Source organism: Coturnix japonica, chromosome 1 (assembly GCF_001577835.2).
Source record: "Coturnix japonica isolate 7356 chromosome 1, Coturnix japonica 2.1, whole genome shotgun sequence".
Classification (NCBI taxonomy): domain Eukaryota; kingdom Metazoa; phylum Chordata; class Aves; order Galliformes; family Phasianidae; genus Coturnix; species Coturnix japonica.
Genome location: NC_029516.1, coordinates 129302953 through 129318616, shown reverse-complemented (window position 1 = coordinate 129318616; position 15664 = coordinate 129302953). Strand labels below are relative to the sequence as shown.

The 15664-nt window shown below is 38.8% G+C and overlaps 1 protein-coding gene across 3 annotated transcripts in view; it reads right to left on the bottom strand.

The window, feature by feature from the left end:
* Window positions 1–4501: 4501 nt before the first annotated feature.
* NALCN (sodium leak channel, non-selective) overlaps window positions 4502–15664 on the bottom strand; it is a 192773-nt gene continuing 181610 nt past the window's right edge. For all 3 annotated transcript variants that reach the window (XM_015851496.2, XM_015851499.2, XM_015851497.1), the window contains 9 exons: window positions 15146–15294; window positions 14708–14801; window positions 14002–14134; window positions 13360–13475; window positions 11497–11654; window positions 10745–10895; window positions 8533–8682; window positions 7745–7862; window positions 4502–6789 (listed from right to left, as the gene is read on the bottom strand). In XM_015851496.2, coding sequence (XP_015706982.1) covers window positions 6596–6789; window positions 7745–7862; window positions 8533–8682; window positions 10745–10895; window positions 11497–11654; window positions 13360–13475; window positions 14002–14134; window positions 14708–14801; window positions 15146–15294 — 1263 coding nt within the window. In that variant the 3' untranslated portion in view covers window positions 4502–6595. The remainder of the gene's footprint in view (window positions 6790–7744; window positions 7863–8532; window positions 8683–10744; window positions 10896–11496; window positions 11655–13359; window positions 13476–14001; window positions 14135–14707; window positions 14802–15145; window positions 15295–15664) is intronic.

The following is a 15664-nucleotide window of genomic DNA, read 5'->3' as shown; positions in this document are numbered from 1 at the left end:
CTCAGAAAAACAATAGTGTGTGGATTGTACTAAGGCATCGTTCTGATTAACAGCGCTGGTTAACTTCAAAGAAAATCTTACATTAGCAATCCAAGGCCAAGCCAGCAGAAGTTGTACAAACCGTGTTTGAGCTCAGTTCCTTCAGCCTGTCTTTGTAGGAGAGGTGCTCCAGCCCTCTGACTATCTTCATGGCCCTGCTTTAGACCCACTACAACAGATCTGCACCTTGTGCTGGAGGCCCCCCGGCCTAGATGCAATACTTCAGGTGGGGCCTCACAAGAGCGGAGTAGAAGGTGACAATCATCTTCCTCTCCCTGCTAGCCACTCCTCTTTTGAGGCAGTCAAGTGTACTGTTGGCCTTTTGGGCTGCAAACGCACGCTGGCTTGCGTCCAGATTTTCATCCACTGTAACCTCCCAAGTCTTCTCTGAAGGTCTCAAGAACTCTCATGGAGTTCCCCTCCCAGCTTGTTCTCATATCAAGTATTGCCCTGACCCAGGTGTAACACCTTGCAAATGGCCTTGTTCAGCATCACTACGTTCATGTGGGCCCACTTCTGTAGCATGTCCAGGTCTCTCTGGACAGCATCCCTTCCTCCCATTGTGTCAACTGCATTGTTTAGCTTGGTGCCATCCTCAAACTTACTGAAGATGCACTCAATTCCACTCTTCAGGTCATTGGTAAATACACCGAAGAGCACCAGTCACAACATGGACCTGTGAAGAAAACCGCTCATCACCAGTGGACCCAGACATTGATCACAACCTTCTGGCAGTAACTGTCCAGCTTATTCTTTATCCAATGAATATTCCACCCTACAAATCCATCTCTGTCCAATCTGGAGATAAGGATGTAGTTTGGTACCACACAAAAGGCCTTGCAGGGTCCAAATAGATTACATTAGTTGCTATGATGTCACTCCATTGTAGAAAGAAATTAGTCGGGCAATTGGTTTTGAAGTAACCTGGCTGGGGTGGATTAACATAGATCTGGGACTGAGCTTAGCCAGAGATCCAAAGATAAACCTGCTCTGAACAGAGGCTTTGCAACCATATAAGTGAATCATTTAAGTTTGCTGATGTGTGAACCAATGAGAGGACTTTTGCCATAAGAATAAAACCAAGGTTATTTGGTTTTTAATGCAGGTCAATAGAGAAAAAAAGCTTTAAACTGAAATAAGCATTTCCACAGGTATTCAAAGTTATTTAGAGAAATCAATTTTCAACAACAGGTTAAGTTTAAGCTGCTGCAATTGCATCCTGTAGATAAGCCCTTACAGATACATAGTGAATTGATGTATGCATATGAAGCTGAAACACATTTGTAGGCCAAGGTCAGGGAAATGCTCTTGCTGTTACTGATCCAATTAAGATGAAGGTTATAATACTTGGATTTTTAAACCTGGAGCATTTGACAGAGATCAGGAAAGGAAACAAGTGAGTGAAGCATAATACCAGATGAGTTCAGGCATCATGTTTTCTGGTGCGAGAAGAGCAGCTGATGAGCAGGTGTGTTTGGGAGCTCCTTTTTACAGTTAAAACCATTCCCTGCATCAGTCCCTCAGGAGCACCCACAGTACAAGAGTGCATTAAATGCACATTTATCATCACGGATCTGAAAGTTTTGGCCAAACAGCTCAGGTGAGCTTCATGGTGCCCGTGGGCTGTTCATGGCTGCCTAGGTATGGCAGTGCTGAAGGTTTCTTTTTCACAGTGGACTGGTCAACTTTGCCTGGCATCTGAGCTAAATCCCTTTCAGCAAACACAGCAATGTTTTTTATTTTGTTTTGGTTTTGCTTTGATTGTGTATGCAACATGCTAATAACAAAGGCAATATTTCTCTTTTTCCTCTGTAATTTTTTTTCACTATGATATTATATGTATGCCTGATACAAAAATTTATAGGAAAGTGAAGAAGTGGAAATACTTGGCAGAGGTTTTGTGCACGGTGATTATTCATGTGGAAATGCTATTTTTGGCTGACCAAAATATTGATAGTTTTAAGTAGGAGACTGCAAATAAGTTCTGGTGACATTTTCAGCTAAAAGCAAAAATCAAAACATGAAAACTGAGCTGCATTTCAGCAACGAACACATTAAGGTAATGAATCTGACATGAACCAGTTTGCTATCAACTGTAGCAATAGATTTCCTGAAACAGAGCAATGTCTACTGAGACACTGGAGGCTTGCGTCACTTGTGGCTGCTGCTCCTATTCAGAAATGCCAACATCTTTTCAGGCCGTATCACTGTCATTTTTTCCCATCTTCTACCAGTATTTAGGCATTCATTGAAATCCCACTAAGCCATTCTTCTATGAAACACAATTCTGTAGGCATCCAAGTAGTTTGCACAAATTCCTCAGGGCAGAAATGCAAGTCAGGTAAATGAATGAAACTTCTAATGGCACTGAAATACCTGTATAGACAGAAACCTGTGGAAGTGGGCTAAAATGCCACTGCTTGCACACTTTGCTCACTGATGGGTTAATAACTCGGTGCTTAGAGATTCTTCATTGAAACAATGGGCAACAGCTGCTAATGGAGTCTGACACTAGTGCCCTTGGGAGGAAAAGGAAGGTTAATTGAATTTTAGTGAGGCTCCCTTGTTTTTGCAGAGCAATTGAACAAACCAGGGCAGCCAACTTCCCAGCATCACCCTATGCATTGCTGCAAGTTCATCTGTAGTGCAACAGAACTTCCTCCAGTAGAAGGGATGGATTAGCCTTCCTGAAGATGAAGTCACCGAGACTGAGCTAATCATATTGGTAACACTGACAGACATGGCTAGAGCTTGTTTTTATCAGTGGAAATGCTGAAGGACGAGATCAATGGGCATTCTGGAGGGAAAGCTTTAGCACAGATTTTGCTTGCTGGGACTCCAAATGTACTATTACAACAGCACGAGATCATGACACTTTTGGATATGCATGGATGTCTTATCTGCACACCACCAAGAACTCTGGGCATGTTGTAAATAACATAAGAGGACGGAAATGATTACTGCCCCAAAGTCACTTGCTTTTGGCATCCAAATATCTAGCTTCTCTGAAGCTGTGATATTGGACTTTGTGTACAGACAACACTGAATGCAGTGTTATTTGGAAGATATTTAAGCCTGATTGGTCTTTATTAGTTAAAACGATGCTTTTTTAGCTTGCCAGACAAAGTGCACTTTATGCTTTTAGCTCTTAAATCAGTTGAATATTGTCCAGAAGCAAATGGTTTCAGGTTATTAATTTCTTCATTATAGATGCAATTGTCTGAAAAAAGACCTGTCTTTGCTAGTGAGCTACACCTCTGCTGTGTGTTCTCAGACTTCATAGTACCATAGAATTCTCTAAGTTGGAAGAGACCCTTAAAGGCCATCTAATCCACCTTCCCTGCAATGATCAGGGACACCCACAGCTAAATCAGCCTGACCTTAAATATATCCAGGGATGGTACATCCACCAATTCTCTGGGCAACCTGTTCCAGAGCTTCACCACCCTTATTGTAAAAAACTTTTTTGTTACATCCAGTCTAAATCTCCCCTTTTAGTCTGAAGCCATTTCTCCATGTCCTAAAAAGGCCCTGCTAAAGTCTGTTTTAGTACTACAAACCATGTTTTGCACCACCCAAGCTACTAAGAGTTCTACCATTTGCTTCCTGTGGAACAGAGCGGTCTCTGGGGTAAGAAGAGGACTAAATACTTATCTTTATTGGCTAGTACTGAATTTAATTCTACAGGCTAAGAGCACTATATGTAGTGATATTCCCCTCACAATTTTTGTTTGTCTAAGATCTGTTTTTGTTTGAACGTTTCTTCAAGGCTGTCTGGACAGACTGATTTCCTGATTCTTTCCTTGTCTCTCTCCATTGCTTGTTCATGCTGTTTTGAACTACACTTCTTTGTCTTCACATACAAATGTGCAGTGGTTGTTCTGCTGTGGAGCAGGAGGTCATCACTTTCTCTAGTCATGGGAAAACTGACAAATTTTTCACCTAAATCTAGTTCCCTGGGTGCTCTACTGTACATTATTTTCATATTTATGTAACTGTATTTCACTTCCTGTATTTTTGCAAAAGCAAAATGAGGGAGTCAGCAGGTGAACATTGCTTTCATAGAACCAGCTTGCACATTAAATTAATGGCCCAGGGATCTCTGTTGTCTTGTAAGGTGCTAGAAGGCAGGCTATTAAACCTCTACAACCGCTTCACCAGAAACGTACACACATATACAAACATGTTCACATCTAGGAACTAAACCAAGAAAAGAGTTAAAGAGAAATAAGCAATGACTAAACCTATTTAGTCCCATTTGCTGAATTTGAACCTTGGGGAAGTACCATTGAGGTCAATCAATTGAGTTCTTCCCAAAAACCCAAAAACCCTCCAATTAGTGGAGTTTGAAAGAACTGCTTTAAAAACTCCACTACAATCCATGCACCCAAGCACCATGCAGCACTATCACAAATGAGCTAGATATAGCAAACATGGGTAGAATGAAAACCAGAGGGAGGAGTATTGCTTAAAGCAACTCGTTTTTATTGACGGAGTACTGTGAGGCAAAGAAAAAAATGTCTGCCAGGTTTTTTAAAAAGAAGATATGCAGCAAGAATGATTCATAAAGATCCGCAATTCAATATATTATTGAAATTTCAAAGAAACTGTCTCATAAATCCAATTTCATTTTCTTGTCACATATACAAAAGCTGAACTTAAACAAGCATGGAACAGAACACAAAATGATGGATTTGCATGTGAGGTTTTGTTGACGGTTCATAATCTAGCCTGTAAACAAGGGAATGCACAGATTCGGTTACATAGATTATAGCAAGAGTTGACTAGATTTAAACTTAACTATACTCCAAAGCAAATAAAGAAACCACAAAATACAGATGTGCTCAATATGACATTTTTTGAAAAAAATCTAAGCAATGTTAAACAATACACAGAGAACAAAATAGTGACAGATGCCAAGAAAACTGCATTTTATGGCCAAAACTAATTTTGCATTTATGGAGAAGGCATCTGTGAAAACAGTTCTGCATTCTGACCACCCTACATTAATATTTTGGCCAGAAAACATCACAAAGCACTGGCTTTTGTCAGCTTTTTAAAGGATATGTATTCTAAGTGGTGATAAACATCAGCTGTGAGCCTTGTACAAGATCCCACATCAGGCCGTGGTAGAGCAACCTATCATTTCCATAGGAAACAATGGTAACAGAAAGGTCCCAGGTATGCTAAAAAACCCAGTCAGTGGCCAAGCCATAAAATCTGCAACCTCTCAGTTCTTCCCTGAGGGAAGGGCAAATTTTCAGCTCACATTTTTTAGGCAGCCTTAATTCTGAAAGTAACAAACTGCGTGCAAAATCGCTTTGCTGCATTGTGTTGTTTCTCTGCCTCCCTATCTGTATAGCGTTGGCCTTTCACCAGAAAAACTTACAAAAAAGGACAGCTGCTTTTTTTCACCAGTGGCAATTTAGCACTATTGTTGCTTCATAAAACAGAAGAATGCTAACATGTAAGAATGTGATGTATCAGGGTAAAAAGGAGAAAGATAGTTGACCACAGTATTGTGTCATGTTTTAGCACTGCAGGGCTGTTCCATGAGTATTTATATCCTGGGTAAATAAAATTCACTTCTACCTATACAGGCAAAACTGAACTGTATTTTAAAAGCTATACAGTTCTGCTCCTTAATGGGAACCCCCAAGATGCTAACTTTCATTGCACAGACAAGAACGAAGTTACCTTACAACTACACAGGGAAATGGGACCCAGCTAACAGGAGAATAATGGCACCGTACATATATGTAACCAGTACAATCTGAAAATGAAGCATAACAACATTTGTCATATGGAAGTCTTTTGCTGGATGCTTAAATGCACAGTTTTCATGTCTTTTTTTTCTTCTTCTTCTTTTTTTTTTTCTTTCCCTGTATGAAATTCAAGCTTTTTGCATAATTAACAAAAACACAAAGATATTTACATTTTAAATCCAATCCAATCCTTCTGATTTTAAAGTGAGCTAACCTGTATCTTGCATATTTTAAAAAAATGTCCAGAAAAAAGCTTAGATTTGTAATTCAGAATCTGTACTTTGTAAAAATACTTCCCTTGAACATGAAGTCAGTGCTGACCTCTTCAGGTCGTTTGTGAATAATAAAATCCTTCTAAAGAAATCTTAATAAATAAGAACTGAAGGAAAACACAGAAAGAAGAAATGCATTACCCCCATATTGTAAAGTGTTGCCATTTTAAAGCACAGCATAGGTTGAAGAAAAACAGATATGCGTATATCAAAATGCATTTTCATTATATATGTACAGAACACCAAGTTCTGTCTCTGCTAAAGGCAATACAGTCTCTCTGGCTTTATTAGTACTGCTATTGTATATAGGTTTCCTAAAGTACAGTTAATACCTACAGAGGTGAATTTTAATGTTTAAGTATGTGCTATGTTTCATATGGCAGTAGGATAAGCGTTTGAAAAATGTTACAATAATGATTTTAAATAAATCATACATCACTTACAGTGAGTTCGATTCTAAACATAGAAAATTAGATTGTATTTGAAGTGGGTGTTGTTGCAATATGACTTAAGAGTCTTTCAGATGTCAAGAAGGTCCTCTCCACTTTCATCACTCTCCACCGTTAATTGCCTTGTCCACCATTTCTTGACTTCTGATCCACAGGAAGCAGCATCAGACATGGGATTCATTTTGCACCCAACAGATTTCACTGTTAAACATCCACCAGAGCGTAGGTTGATTGAAGACCCGGGATGGCTTCTTGGTTTGGGAGCTATGAAATTAAATAGAAAGCTCTGTATTAGTTTTGCTTCTTTAACATTTTTGCTTGGAATTCAGGTATACAGAAATAACTGGAGTAGGGTAGCTTTAAAATGCTCCAGCTGCTTCACCCTATTCCCACTCACCTGCTGGCATTTAGCTGAGCAGGGCTTGACTTCCTTGTATGGGATAACTGACATGATATGTCATTTCTTACCTGTTTAATTGTGAACTAAATGGTTTAAGTACTGCTTATGTGAGCTGATATGCTAGCAAAATTGTGAAAGAGACAGAAAAATGGAGGGAAAAGAGTATTTCTACAACTAGAAATTGATATTTGACAATGGCATAGGGGTAGAAACCAGTGCAAAGTATCAACATGGTTTATGGAATGCTTGTTTGTTTGTTGAACGCTTACCACATACTGATCTGCACTGTCCATGGATATACTTCTACTTTTCCAAAGCTGTCCACAAAGGAACATACAAGATTCCTCTGGCTAAGATAAGAGCTAAGGAAGTGAACCCTAAACTCCTCATTTTCACGTAGAAAACATACCGAGCTGGCTGCAGCTTGATGACCCCCTCTTAATATGTTCCCTCTTTAACTCTTTCTTTGTGTTCTCAAATGTATGGCACAGTACAGCCCTCAGTTAAAAGATTCTAAGTTAGTGTATGAAAAATAATAAAACCCAAGAAATCCTGCAAATGACCATATTTGGAAACATCTTCCAAGCTTTCTAAATTGGAAGGAAGGAGAGAGAGTTGTATTTCAGCACACTTGAGGGTCAAAAAACTCTGATGTGGATGCAATCTGCAGACAAGAGGTAGAATTGTGAATTATGAAGCTTCTAGTTTTGCTCAATTGTGTGTCTGCATCTCTAACACTTCATACTTTGTCACAGTCTCATTATTGTACAGCAAGGATTTGTCATGTGGGTACTCTACTGATATGCATTTTTCACTTACATGATGGCAAACACCGTGGTCGAATTTTCCACTGAGGTTTCCCAGCATCTGCAGAGTCTTGTCGATAGCCCCCTCTGTCAGAAAGTGTTGGGCTAAGGAGCTGCTGCTGGCTACTTGTCTGAATGGAGAAAAAAAACGAATCTGTTAATGAACCCCACTGCAAGGGAATAATTCCAAGAAGGATTATCTAGCCTTTCTATTCCATTTCCAAGCTTTGCACACAAATACTAGCAAAAGGTAATGCAGCAAGGTTTTCACTCTTTGCTGTCCCAACAGCCTACAGCTAGAAGAACAAAGAAAAATAAAAAGACCACTTGGGCTCAATTCCATTATGCAGCCACAGTAAAACATATAATACAGCTTTCAGACGTCTACAGTGAAGTTTCTTTGTAGTACTTTTATTTCTTACCCTGGAAAAGCTCATGACTCCTACTCATAGGACCCGCTCTACGCCAAGTGCTCACTCCCAGTGTAAACAAGTATAGAATGCATAACAGGAAAACTTCAAGTTCCCAAGCCTATAGAAAACACACACTACAGCTGAAAGTTGGTGCTGCAAGTTAGTCCTTCACAGTGCTAGCAAGGCAGCTAACTAAGCCAGGGAATTCCTGCCTTAGGCTATCTTGTATTTACACCTGAAGGCTAATACCAGAGCAAAATAAAATATTGCCTTCAAATTTTCCACTGAAAATGTTGTTTAAAAAAGAACAAATAAGAAATGTGTGTTTTTTTTTGCCTTTGTTTTTTAATTTTGCTCTGAGTAGCTGATGATCTCCTGGTTAACATACCTCTGGCTGTGCACTGTTATCTTGATTAATAGCATTCATATCTTCACTTGGCTGTGTTGTCTCAATGCTGGGAGGATTCAGAAATCGGCTCAACTCCTGCTGTTGACTCTCTCGTAGGCTATGAATAATGCTGCACGATTGCTGTTGTTTCTATCAAGATACAATATGTGACAAAAACAGCGTTCTCATTGGTGTATGTCAGTGGTTTTTTTTTTCTTTCCCCTCAAACTTTTAAATATTTAACCAAATATTGAGTGCCAGATGTGGATTCCAGGTGCATCGATAAAGCTGGCAGTATCAGATGGCTGACATTTAAATAAAGTGACTCCCAGCATATGTCTGGCCTTTATGCAGTAACTGAAGGATGAAACTTACAAAACACATTAAGTGGAAAACAAGTCGCTCATAGTAACCTGGAGTTTGACAATATATAAAGTTTTGAATTTAAGTGTCAACATTTCTCCCAAGGGAGAAACCTAAAGAAGGTAGAAAATCATTTAAGATTTACGTGAAAGCAATGAAAAAATTCAGATTGTTTTCATGGGCTTTGGAACAGGCTTCCAGTAAGGATGAATAAAACAGCAGTGGAAACCTTGGGACTGAGTATAGACTTACAGTACACATAGAAAAACAAAACCACTACCATTACGATCATACAATCTAATTTGCTTTTAAATTAAACTAAAAAGCCTTTAGGAAGGGTTTTGTTTTCCTGGGTAGTTTTCACAGACTTCCTCTTTAGAGACTAACAAGAGAATTAGAAAATGTATCTTAACTTTCATAATTATATTCACTTTGTTGAAGGTTCATATAATGTGAAATGATCTGAACCATATTATGAGAGTGGAATGAACAGCATATTTAACACAATGTAATTTGATATCATAATGAAATGAACAACTGAGTTGAACAAACCCAGAATTGAGAGCTGAGATCAAATTTACTGTCATTACTGTTATAGAGATGGAATCAAAGTGTAACTATTAATCTGGATATGCCTTGAACACTTATGTTTCAGCTTGAACGTAAGCTACATTCATATAATCCAGTTAAGATTTTATGAATTTGTAAACAGAAAAGGCCAGATCTCATACTCAGAGATCTCTATAGAGAACCCACACACAAGGTTACAAGAAGTAAACTTAATAAAAAAAAAAAAAAAGAAAAATCACTGATCAAGACAGCTACATTTAAACCTTTTACATAATACTTTTAATGAATGAAAAAGGAGAATAACTGCAAAGGCCAATTCAAAATCCCTGGAAGTATTTAGCACGCATTTCATCCAAGACAAAACTTGATCAGCATATACTGAAGCTATGCAGAACAAAGACAAAAATGTTTCTGACAATCAGGAGCGCTGTAAAAACAACACAGCAGCAAGAGCTTGGTCTATGCAAGTGAATTAAACAGACAGGGATTTCCTGCAGTGCTGAAGCCAAGAGGCAGGCCAAGACTTGTGTGATGTGGTCAGTCTCTCTGTCTCCCACAAAAGGTTTAAATTTACTGTAGTTTCTGCTCTGCTTGCCCTGAATTGTGCCTGAAGGGTAGTCTTATAACAGTGGTTTGGGAGAGCAGGAGCATGTATGTGCCAAAACTGTGCCAAGGAACATACAACCAGTATGGGTGGTCCCTTGCCACTCCTGACACAAAGACCTGGCCCTACTCCATCTACCTGCATAGACACACGTACTATGTGCTATGGTCTGTAGACATGATTTGCATGTACATGTTGCTCAACATATACAGTTACTGTCATGGCTCATTCAATGTATCTCATGACAGATTCCATTTGAAGACTCATCTGCTGTTATCTTATTCATGGTATCTTGTACCAGTGGAGGCAAGGAAATAATAGAACTATATTTAGATGAAGGATTAGAAAGTTTCATCAAATTACATTGTTGTTTTTTTTTTTTCTCCTTCATTCCTTAGACTTTGGACTTTGCACACACATCTTCCTGCTCTATTGAAGAGATAGATACATTTTTGGCAGGAAGACAGCTTTTGACTTCAAAAGATGCTTATTTTTGTAATTCTGTGAATTGAGCTGTAGGCATAATTTTTTGCTGAGCTAGCAACAGCTACATTCTTTTTCACATAAATATTATGATGGCTTCAGAGTAAATTAAGCATTGTGACAGCAAATTCTAGCTTTGCTGAAATGTACAATTTATTGCAATCATTTAGATTCTGTTTTAGCTTGACTTACTGCTCTGATTCTCTTTAAGCACTTCTTCAGCCACATCCGTATGGTCTGTTTGGCCACCTCCTCTTCTATGGTATATTCTAGCTGTTCCCTTGCAAGCAGCTCTTCCAGTTGAAGGCTTTTTCTTATATCAACAGACCTATATGAAAGCATGCTGGAGGAAACACAGGTTTTGCACTTTTAAAATGTTGATACCCATCCAGTGCAATTTAGAAAATCAAAACTCATCATTAAAACTTTAAAGCTAAAATACATAATTAAGGCATGTGCAAGAAATTCAGACCTGAAGCTAAAAAACACTGAGATAATTATGGAGGAGACTTGTTCTCAAAACAGATGAATCAGCTATGCTTAACTATCTGATGCAGGTTATTTGCTGAACCGTGAGGAATTAAGGCATGCATAGTTTTGGTGGGCTTTTATTTTTATGTTTATGGTAAGCTTAGATAATTCCATGATTCTGTAACATTCTCATTTCTACTTTATTTCTCATCAGATACATCGTCCAGTTCCTACATGTGCGAGGACAATTTTGCCTTGCTTGAGATTCAAGGACAGCATAGGATTGCTTGTTAAGACAATTGTCTCAAACAAAAATGTTAAAATTACTTAGAGCTCCATAGGATTCCCTCTGAGGCAGTGACTCTGTGGCTACCAGTCTTGTTTCTTCCCAAACCTAATAAATATCTTTTAGCCTAGAGGGAAATACATGACATCACATGCATTCTACAAATTTAGAGAGAATCTCACACTACCTCAGCACGTCATGGAAAGTGACGTCACCGCCATTATGGAGCCGTTCCATTTCGTAGCACATGTGCTTGAACAACAGCTTGTCCTTGTCAAGATCTACCTCCAGCCTGCCACGCAGAAGCCTCAGCAGAAATTTCACTCGAAAGGTAGGAATTACTCCCTGGGTAAAATTGGATAATAGCTGGTAAATTGTTATTGTGATATAACAATCAACTCAGACGTTCAATTTGATCAGTGAGAGAAACACCATTTCTCCAAAGATTCTGTGTCAAATCCTGGACTGTTAAAGTCAAACTGAATACATTACTAGATAATACATATGTGCAGCTAGTTGTCATTTGTGGAATTCTTTGCATTTATTTTATGGATAAACAATGAAAATCTGTGCTGTTTATTTTGTCAGAATTTTTCAAAATTCCTTAGAGTACTTGGTTTCCCCATTTGAATTAATCTGAAATTAGATTTATACATCAAAAATTCTGCCTTTGATAAAATGAAATTAAACTAGAATTTCCACATTCACATCCAGACCTATATCTACCTGTAAAACTGTTTAATCACTCAGAGCAGGATGCCCAGGCTCATGGCCAGGCGGCTTCTGTAGAGCTGCAGGGAGGAGAGCCCACAGCCTCTGGGCTGCCTGTGCCAGTGCTCTGGCACCTGCACAGCGCAGCGCTGCTCCTGGTGTGCAGGGGGAGCCTCCTGGGATACAGTTTGTGCTCTTGGCTTCATGTCCTGGCACTGGGCACCACTGGGAAGAACCTGTCCTCTGTGAGCCCTCCCTTCAGGTAATTATAGGCATTGATGAGATGATCCCTGAACCTCCTATTTTCCTGTATGAACAGTTCCAGCTGCTCATCTCCCCATAGCTGAGACGCTCCAGGTCCTCACTCATCACTGTTGCACTTTGCTGCACTGTCTCTGGCAGCTCCATGTCTCTCATGCTGCTGAGCACAACACTGAATGCAGTACTACAGGTATGGCCTCTCCAATGGCCTCAGTAGTTGATCTGCTGGCAACACTTGTCATGCAGCCAAGAATACTGATAGCCTTCTTTGCTGCTAGGGCACATTGCTGGTTCATGCTCAACTTGATGCCTGCCAGCAGTCCTAGTTCTATTCTGCAGAGGTGCTTTTCAGATGGGTAGTCCCCAGCTGATGCCTGGGTTTATTCCTCCACAGTTTCACAACTATACACTTCCCCTTGTTTCATTTAATAAGGTTTCTGTCAGCTCATTTCTCCATGTCTCTCTGAATGACAGAATGACTCTCTGGCATATCAGCCACTCCGCGAGTTTTGTGTCACCAGCAAACTTGCTGAGCATATACTCTGCCCACCATTCAGATTTTTGCTGACCTCCAACTAGGGTTTGTGCCCCTGATCACCACCCTCTGGGCTTAGCTGTTCGTCAGCTTTTCAATCCATCCTACTGTATGCCCATCCAGCCCATAATTTATTTGCTTCCTTGTGAGGATCTTACAGGAGACGGTGTCAAAATCTCAGCAAAGCAGTTGTGAAGATTAGACAAAAATGGATGTGAGCTTACAAACTGGAAATAATGGAACAACTCTTGTGAAGCTGGGACTAAAAATGCTACTGCATTGATCCTCTGAATATTTACATTTATTTCAAAGTCCACTACCATCAGCACTTTTCTGTTATAAAGAATACAGGTTACTATTTGATAGATCATAAGCAATGTTAGACCATGTTCACTGGGCTTTCAGAATCTGGACAGTAATTGCTCAGTGAGTTTCTTCAGCGCACTTTGTTTCCCCCATATGAATTTTCAATGAAAAAATAAGTAAATAACTCACAAATAACATTTATAATTGGATTTCTGTACTCACTTTCAAGTTTCTTACCTCTCTCTTGTCATCAACCATGTTCCAAATAATTTGAAAATGCCTAAGATCATTATAACTTAAAAGTTGGTCTTCTTCAGTTGAATAAAACAATGAGAAATTCTCCACAATGATAGCTAAAAAAAACACAGAAGCAAAATACACCATAAATAAAGCCTGTAGTAACATTCTAACCTATGAACTGTAAGACACAATGAATTTTGGCAAAATGTGAACTGTTGTGCAAGCTTCACACCAGTGATCAGATGAGCATTTTCAATGGGCAATATGCTGTCATGATACATAAATACTAATTGTGCTTACTTTTAAGATGCTGTGCTTAAATATGCCTAGTTGAACATTTTCTAAAAGTGATTAGAAGAATTCCTACAATATTGGAAAAATGCAAAATGTAGGATAGAGAAGCTCAGAAAATAGAATGTGTATAAGCATTCTACAACATATCTCTTGGTTGAAAAAATTCATGTTCTCAAACTTCTAAAGTTTTAATATACACCATGCCAGAGAAGTATCAATAACATGCTATGAATATAAGATAACGATGAAGGTGTAAGGTAACATATCTGAACAGCACAACAGACACAAGTCTCATATATACATGTAAGACTGACACTTTTGGTTTTATTGCATGTTTTCACTTACCAACAAGCAAATTTAGCATGATATATGCAATGATGACATAAAATGAACAGAAATACATAAGAGCTCCAGCATAATTTCCACAGTCTGTTTTCCAGTAGGTGCTGTTATCTGGTGTACAAAATGGAGGCTGAACCTTGAAAACCGAAGAAGAAAAAGTCTGTCAATAGCACTGACACACACAAGGCACACTGTACAATTGTACCACTGAAAAGAAACAAATTGGTGCCCTGAAATATGGCTTTCAAAAAGCTTTTCCATACATTAATTTTAAGAAGGAAGTGAATAATGTTATTTTTATTGCAATGGAGTCCATAGGCAGATTTTTACTTAAGCAAAGTAAAATCATCCAAGGACAAATTCTGAGGTTGTTATGACCAGCATTTACCTTTCAGTTCGTTTGAGCGGTCCTTTTGCCACAATCAAAGCAGAGATAACAGCAGAAAAGTGATTTACTGCACTTCAGATTTGGAAAGCATATTTTGATTTTAAAATCACGTAACAGCCTACCCCCATGAAATTTTACATTGTGAGTCTGTGATTCTGCAGTTGTTGTGTCATGCACTGAACTTTGTGAACGCTGCATGTCTTGAAGAGACAAAGGCAGTCACACTGCTCCTAGTACCACTCCAAGGTACTGGAATCACACTGTGATGCAAGGATGTTACCTATTCCTTGCCTAGTTTATTTCTGTTAGTATTGTATTTACCATGCAGTCATGCATAATCTTGTTCCAGTCTTCTCCGGTAACTATTCTGAAGAGTACAGTAATAGCCTTACCAGCCGATGAGAAATTTGCATGTCTGTTATAAACAAAAAGAGAGAGAGAGATCATTTGATGTCCCAGGAGTAACTTATGGCAAGAAAAAAACAAAACAAAAAGGCAAACTGTTTTCATTTTCTACTGTTCTGTTATTATGTGGAACTGAAAACAGTTACAGTACTATCTGAATGAGCTCACTGAATTATTTATTTCATGACTTAAGACAAGAAATGTAGCTCAGACACAGGTCTGAATATCTTGGCTCATTTTATTAAACAGTAAAAGAAGACTCAAAGCTGGATCCTATTTCCTCTCCCTATTCTTGAAGTCTGATGACAGTACTGATTGGGAATTTCCCAGGAACAACCCCATGAGGTACTGTACCTATTAATGTTCTCTCCGTATTTCACCGTACCAAATAAAACTACTCCAGCAAAAGCATAACACAGAAGCAGTAAGAACATTCCCACTATGATAAAGAAACTCTTGTACATGCTGACAACCACAGTCAGGAGCAGCATTTTTAGTGTAACCTGGAAGGAAAGAGAAAAGGCAATTCATGATGTCACTCAGGAAACCAGAGAGATGAGTGAAAAGCGAGTTATTGCAGTTGCCATTTTGACATATAAGCTAATGGAAGAACCCACTGAAACAGTACATTAAATCTGATTGAAAGTCAACATTTTATGTCCTCCTGTGAAATTCAGTGCACTTTCTACTTGTTGAAGATATCAGCCCATCCTCAAACAATATCTGTAAATAGTACTGTATAGGATAAGATGACAACAATAAAGAATAAGCTTTACTATCGATTGGCGTTCAGCATAAGTATCAAAGTTAGCATTGTATGAATGGTGCTGTAGTTAACTCCTTAGAACTTACCTAAAAGTGATGCTAAGTGTT